The 7,445-nt window shown below is 31.5% G+C and overlaps 1 protein-coding gene across 1 annotated transcript; it reads left to right on the top strand.

Annotated features, from left to right (window-relative positions):
• Positions 378–6,355, top strand: LOC105179101 (laccase-14). Its single transcript, XM_011102697.2, has 6 exons — positions 378–583; positions 1,068–1,219; positions 1,326–1,570; positions 1,788–1,916; positions 4,341–5,279; positions 5,703–6,355. The coding sequence occupies exons 1-6, from the start codon at positions 488–490 to the stop codon at positions 5,831–5,833; spliced, it is 1,692 nt and encodes a 563-aa protein (XP_011100999.1). The 5' UTR covers positions 378–487; the 3' UTR covers positions 5,834–6,355.

The following is a 7,445-nucleotide window of genomic DNA, read 5'->3' as shown; positions in this document are numbered from 1 at the left end:
TTTTAGCCATAAAACCTTAATTTCACCAATTAAATTAAATTTTAGAGACAATAACTAAAGTCGACTATCACAGGCGCCGTTGTTTTCACGTCACTCTCTTTCATTAATCACGATTAAGGGATCCCACCAATCGTTATAGTCAAAATTTCCAAGCTTTTGAAAATCGAGAATTGAAGCAAAAAATGAAAAGCCTACCACACTTATTATAGTTGTTTGGTAATATATCAAAGATTGTATAAACACCACGGAAGAGACGTGATCGTTACACAATTTTTAAATCGAACACTTCGTGTTCGCCATGACCAAGACCGAGTAATTAAGCTTTCAATTCCTCAATGACTTCCTTCTTCCCTCTCTATATATATCGAACCTTACACGTATTCAACAAGACATCGAAACATATAGTTATAGCTTGTAAGATTTCGACCAAAATTGGTCGAGGGTTCGTATAATCTTGTAATAGGAGAAAGGGTTAGTTGTAGTACATATGGAGATATTCATAGTCTTGCATTTGCTAGCAATTTTCCTCTTTGGTGGGGTGATTGATTCTACCCATGCCCTGGTGCATAAACGTACCTTTGTGGTAAGTTTCTTGGTTATAATTATATTATAATGGTTTTCATGCATATATATAATTGCTGATTATGTCTAATTATGAGTTTCTTTTTCCCTCTTTCACCGTAAGGAATAACGCTAATAGCATCCACATAATAAGAATTTTACTCGACACTCATATTAGTATCAATTTTTTATTTTATTTTTTTTAACTATTGAGTCATTTTCTTGTAGTGTTTGGAAGAATTTTTGCCCTTCATCTTTATATTATTTTTTTTTTATCTCTAACTATTTAATAATATGTCATTAGAAAACCCTTTTTCTTTAAGATATTTATTTGGGGACTTTCTTGAGTTTGTGGTGGTTGTTTATACTCGTAATTACAACATGGCTGTGTTTGTCTGTTATCAAGACAACCAAGTACCAACAGACACACACACACACACATACACACAAAGAGCATCCAAAGATTTTTGTATTGAAGACTTAATTAGGGTTTCTTGGCATTGCAGGTGGCTGATACTCCCTACAACAAGCTGTGCAGCAGCAAGAGCATATTGACAGTAAATGGACAGTTTCCAGGGCCAACTATATATGCCACTGAGGGAGACACAATTGTCATTGAAGTTATCAACAGAGCAACTGAAAACATAACTATTCATTGGTACTAAAGCTAACTATATATAATTAGTTTTCTTTTATATTTTATTATAATTCTTATATATATAATTAATTGGTATTTATATTGTTAAATGATTGATATTTTGTAGGCATGGAGTCAAACAGCCAAGGTATCCGTGGTCGGACGGCCCCGAGTATGTAACTCAGTGCCCGATTCAGCCCGGAACTAGGTTTAACCAAAAGATAGTGCTCTCGGACGAGATTGGGACTTTGTGGTGGCATGCCCACAGCGATTGGTCACGAGCGACGGTACATGGTGCACTTATTGTCTATCCCAGAAAGAAAAATGACTATCCCTTTCCGGTACCTGATGCAGAAGTTCCAATTATATTAGGTATGCATATGTTCATCCTCGAAAGTATACTTGTAAGTTTTCGCAGTGAAATTATCTTTTAGTCCTACAGAATAGGGTGTTGCACACTTACTTTATAAATTTTTTTAAATAATCTCAAAATTAATAAAATTTAATACATTTAATCTTATATTTAAATTTTCAAAAAAACATACAATATGCGTATCCATCAATTAAATGAGTAATCACGTTAATGCAGGGGAGTGGTGGAAAAGTGACATACGGGAAGTTCTAAGTGAATTTCTACAAAGTGGAGGGGACCCAAACATCTCTGATGCTTTTCTCATCAATGGCCACCCCGGTGATTTGTACGCATGCTCAAAACGAGGTTTGCTCTCTTACTTTAATTTGGTATTTTTTTCATAAACTTATCTATTTGATTATTAATTTTTTATATTTTGAAGAAATTATTCATCACTATAAAAAAATTAATAAAATCAAATGTTAGTAACGATAAGTGGGTAATCTATGTATTTTTTATTAGTACAAGAATTGTTGTTTGTTTTCAAAAAATATATATAGATAATAAATTTTAACAATGGAAAGATTTTTGTAAATTTATCTATTAGATTATTATTTTAAAAAAAAAAAAAAAACAATTAGGCGTAGAGAGCGTTTTACTGTCACCGACAAATAAGGGGGGAAAAAGGACATATATGACTGATTATGTTTTTCAACGATTTTGTGTGGAGATGTTGAAAATAAAGGCACAAATGAGGGAAAAATAAGTCCATTTTTATCTAGAAGTTCATCATCTTCAGTCATTTTACGTGTATATATATCTATGCTTCTATACTAATATATATAAAAAAAAAAAACACCTTTCACTGATAAATGATGTCATACACTATATATATCATTTTTTTTATCAATAATATTCTCGAATTGAGATATATATATATATATATATATATTTAAAACATAAAAAATTATTTATTATATATATACAGAAATAGCATGTCAAGACGGCTAGTTATTATTAGGCTTAAATGCATTTTTTATCTCGTAACTTAGGTCATTTAGCATTTTCGTCTTTTAAATTTCTAAGTTATTATTTTATCCCGCATCATTTTAGTTTTCTTGATTTTGGTCTTTTTTACGTTGGGCTTCACTCTTCTCGCGGAGAAATGCATATGCCTCTCACCTGACATTTTGAAATTGAGGGTTTTGTTCCTACTGATCAATTTCTGCCATTATTTTTGTTTTTAACTTGATCGTATTTTTTTTAACTTTAATAATTTTAATTTTTTTTTCAATGGAGTTTACCCTTCTTCCCAATAGAAATGAACTTAGATAAATAAAAAAATTAAAATCACAAAAATTAAAAAAAAAATATAAAACTAAAATACTATCCTCAAAAGTCAAATAACAAAAACGCCTGATCTAAATTAGAGTATCAAAAATACATTTAATACTTATTATTAATATGTCAATGGAAAGATTTTGAAATTAATATAGTAGATGGTGAAAGAGATGGGTCATATTATATTTATAATTAGAAAACAACTCAAAATCTTCTCTTATTATTGCACACATGATAATGCTTATTTAATGCTCTTATTTATAAATTCAGAAAATTGAATCAAAGAAATTCTTGCAGGAATTGGCAAAACGTATTTAAATATTTCCAACTAATAAAGTCTTCCCTTTGGTTGCTTTGATTATGTTATTATAAAACGATAAGTACATTAATATATAATAATCATAGTACAAATACTACTGAAAAATGGCTGAATACCAGCGGAAAAAATAACATCAAATTAATTAGTATTGTTAATCTATCTTATTTAATTAAAAAATTACTTGATAATGAATTTAACAATAAAAATTTACTTGTCATATCAAATTTAGCAATGAAGTATTTAATATGTATATATTAAATAATATAAATTAGCAATAAAAATTTTATTTACTAATTATTATGATGATTTTAGTAATCATATTTATTTTTTCATACCTATTTAAAATATTTTCTTATAGTAAAAGAGATTTTGAGAGTCGATTAAATTTTTATTTCAAATTTTATTATATCTTTCGTTTAAAATTAATATACACGCTGTATGTAGATAATCTTTTTTTTTTTCTCAAATAAAATTAAATTACATAATGTTTATATATGTAGTGAGTGTCCATATTAAATAAATTAAGTAGCCGATGTGATAGCATTTGAAAAAAAAGCTGAATTTATTTTGCACATTTTTGTGTAATTAATGCATAATCTAAAGGAATTATTATTTAACCTCAACAAATATTTGGTTGTGTCCCCTTTTTCATTTGCTCATAGAAAATACATTTCACTAAATTAATTATTTTCTTTTAAAAAAGACTTCATTTTCCAACAAGAAATCCGTGAGAATTGATTCCTCCAAATAGGTATAAATTAAACTACTTTTCTCGTAATTATTTTCATGAAATTCCTTGAATTCTTTTGTAGAGAGACCATAACCCAAAAAAAAAAAAAGAAAAAAAAAACTAACTACTTAAAGTCATAAAAAAATAAATATCAAAATAAAAAAATTACAATGTTTTTTATAAAAATCACAATTTTTTTTATAAAAATTACAATTTTTTATTATAAATCTCAAATTGACTTGAATTGAAACCGCGTCCTCATTATAGTGGATCAAAACTGTATTTTTTCCAATTTAAATCACCAAATGTGTCAAAAGAAAATTAAAAATTCAAAACACCAAGTCAATAATATATATATATATTGACATCTTTTCTTGACATATCCGTGTAAACAATGCAGACACATTCAAGCTGACAGTGGACTACGGCAAGAGATACTTACTACGGATGGTGAATGCAGTGATGAACAACATCATGTTTGTCAGAATCGCCAACCACAACATCACCGTTGTCGGATCAGACGGCGCCTACACGAAACCGTTCACCAGTGACTATATCGCCATATCCCCTGGACAAACCATCGACTTCTTGTTAGAAGCTAACCAAAAACCTAGTCACTACTACATGGCTGCCCGCGTCTATGCTGCCGCGGGAACCTACGACAACACGACCACAACTGCTATAGTCGAATACAGCGGAAACTACACCCGGCCGTCGTCCCCATTGCTTCCACCCCTTCCTGCAATAAACGACACATTCTCGTCAGCCAATTTCACAGGCAGACTCAGAAGCCTGGCCGACAAAAACCACCCGATAGACGTACCCCTTAAAGCGAAAACCATCCTGTTCTTCACGCTTTCCATCAACCTACGGCCTTGCGCGAACAACAGCTGCGAAGGGCCATTTGGAGAACGGCTCTTGGCGAGTGTGAATAACATAACGTTTCAGCTGCCGAGGATTGCGATTCTCCAAGCTTACTATAACCGAATAAGGGGTGTTTATGGGGATGATTTTCCTAAAGATCCACCCGTGGCTTATAACTACACGGCGGCTGTTATTCCCCGGGACCTGTGGACGCCCGAGAACGGGACGGAGGTGAGAGTTCTTGAGTATAATACGACGGTGGAGCTCGTTTTCCAGGGTACAAATACGGTTGCTGGAATCGATCATCCCATGCACTTGCATGGACATAGTTTCTATGTGGTTGGATGGGGATTCGGAAACTTTGATAAAGATAAGGATCCTTTGAACTATAATCTTGTCGACCCTCCACTTCAGAATACTATTGCAGTTCCTAGAAATGGTTGGACAGCTATTAGATTCAGGGCAGATAATCCAGGTAAAATTCTATTCTTTCCCTTTTATTTCGAAAAATTGCATTTTACGTCCCACAAGTTAATTCATTTGTAATTTTATTCAAATTCACCACATTACATCTCATAACTCCAATAAACTGGTGATTTTAGTCCAAAACTTTAAACCCATAAAATATTTGATGGAAACATCAGCACCACCACTTTAGACTTAACGAGCTAGTGCCATGCATGCATTCGATATTTCCGTCAGAAATTTAAAAGAATTAAAGCCTAGGACTAAACTTGTAATATTTTTTTTGGAATTATGGAATTAAAAAATAATGGGACAAATAATAATAACAAAAAAAATTAGCTTGCCGACGTAAAATTCAATTTCCCCCTATTTATTTCAACAACTATGATTTCTTTTTCCAACATTTTTATCGGTACTACCCTTGTTGTTATAGGTGTTTGGTTGATGCACTGCCATTTCGAGAGGCATATAAGCTGGGGAATGGGGATGGTATTCATTACTAGAAATGGAAAGGGCCGAGATGCCAGAATACGTCCTCCACCTCCAGATTATCCAAGATGCTGAGATTAAGCAATGGGCTTAATTGTATTTCTTACTCCGTAATATTATTGTGGTCTTTTGGTATTTTGATTCTGTAATTTGTTAGGGTAGTAATTAATCCTGTACCCTTTTAATTTTTATGATTTTTGGATAAAATTGGTTGAAATTTTGATGTCATTTTCCGACCAATTTAAACTATCCTAAAATCAAGAAATTAAAAAAGGTAAAGGACTATTTTACAATTCTAATAAATTACAGGATTAAAATATGAAATAACTATAGTTACTGGATTAAAAGTAATTAAACCTTAAGTAATAATGGCTCTATAAGTTAATTAAGGGAAAATAAGAATCACGATTTAGTGATTTGTGCATTATAGAATTTCTTGGTTCGACATTCGGGCATGACCTGAGAACATATGTATTTTCATCTGGTGGAAAGGTGTCTGAAGAAGTACGCTTTTTCATTTTCATTCGTTTGTAAGGAAATAATTCTTGTAAACTTTGTGTTGGAAATCGCTGTGTACGAGCAAACAAAGATTTTGTTTGTTGTGTTGTTGTTTGCTGAAAGCTTATGAGATTGAGAGGGTGTTAGGCTTAAGTTTAAAGACTTTCTTACAATATCTTATAAGATGTTAAAATTTGTTTGACATGTTTTTTTATAAGGGTTTATAAAATCTCAAAATAAGATATTTTGTATATTAATTATATCGTTTAAAAATTAAATTTCTAACTTCTTTTTTTTTATAATATCTTATAAAGTCTATGTAATTAATAATTCATAAGATAAAAATAACCTCATTATTTTGCTATATTCAAGTTTTATTCTTGAAATAATTCACCTGGCTTGTTTTTAACAACAAAGGATTCTCTGTCTAATCTGACATAAGATCTTTTTCTCAACTCTATAAAATCATGATATTAAGTATATAATTTACACTTATCTAAATAGTAATTAATTTTCAATTATTGTAGTTACGCAATAAGATAATTGTTGTTGCTACTATATTTAGTAAAAACCATAGATTCAAGATATTATGAATTATATGACGAAAAGTATGTAGTCATTGCAATTAACAGAAAAGTATATCAAAGTTCAACTAGCATGATGGTATACATTTTATCGGAAAATTGGTTCAGTCATCGAAAAAAGGCATATGGCCATCACGTGACATTTTTAATTGGGGAATTCATTTTTATTGGCCAACAGCATACGTACATGGCAAACGACGTGGATTAAGAAAAAAGAGGCAATGACGTAGATTTCTTATCCACGTCATCTAATGACATGGAATAGGGGGAAAAACACAGTTTAATGCCTCTTCAATCTTCAGCCCTAATCCGTAATCCCCTTTGATCTTTAGCTCTAATCCCTAATCCCTCTTCGATCGCCAGCCCAAAAACACGATCTCCTCCTAAAACCTCTGTGAAGAAGAGCAAGATTCACAATACACAAGTGAAGGATGGTGTTTGTTAGGCAGCAGAAGCATATGGGTATGCCTCCTCAATACCGTAAGTTTTCTTAAGCCTTTTTCTCCGTTTTCTGTACATAGAAAGGGACCATTGCTGGGTTTTGTTTATTATTGTGTATATGGACCCTTGCTGGGTTTTTTTTGTTTATTATTGTGTATGTGGAA

This window comes from Sesamum indicum, linkage group LG2 (assembly GCF_000512975.1).
Source record: "Sesamum indicum cultivar Zhongzhi No. 13 linkage group LG2, S_indicum_v1.0, whole genome shotgun sequence".
NCBI classification, from domain to species: Eukaryota; Viridiplantae; Streptophyta; class Magnoliopsida; order Lamiales; family Pedaliaceae; genus Sesamum; species Sesamum indicum.
This window is presented reverse-complemented; position numbering and strand designations above follow the sequence as displayed.

Coding starts and splice junctions, on each gene's coding strand:
- LOC105179101 (XM_011102697.2), top strand. CDS start 488: ATGGAGATATTCATAGTCTTGCATTTGCTAGCAATTTTCCTCTTTGGT. Junction 1,571..1,787: donor AGAAGTTCCAATTATATTAG/GTATGCATATGT, acceptor ACGTTAATGCAG/GGGAGTGGTGGAAAAGTGAC. Junction 5,280..5,702: donor ATTCAGGGCAGATAATCCAG/GTAAAATTCTAT, acceptor TTGTTGTTATAG/GTGTTTGGTTGATGCACTGC.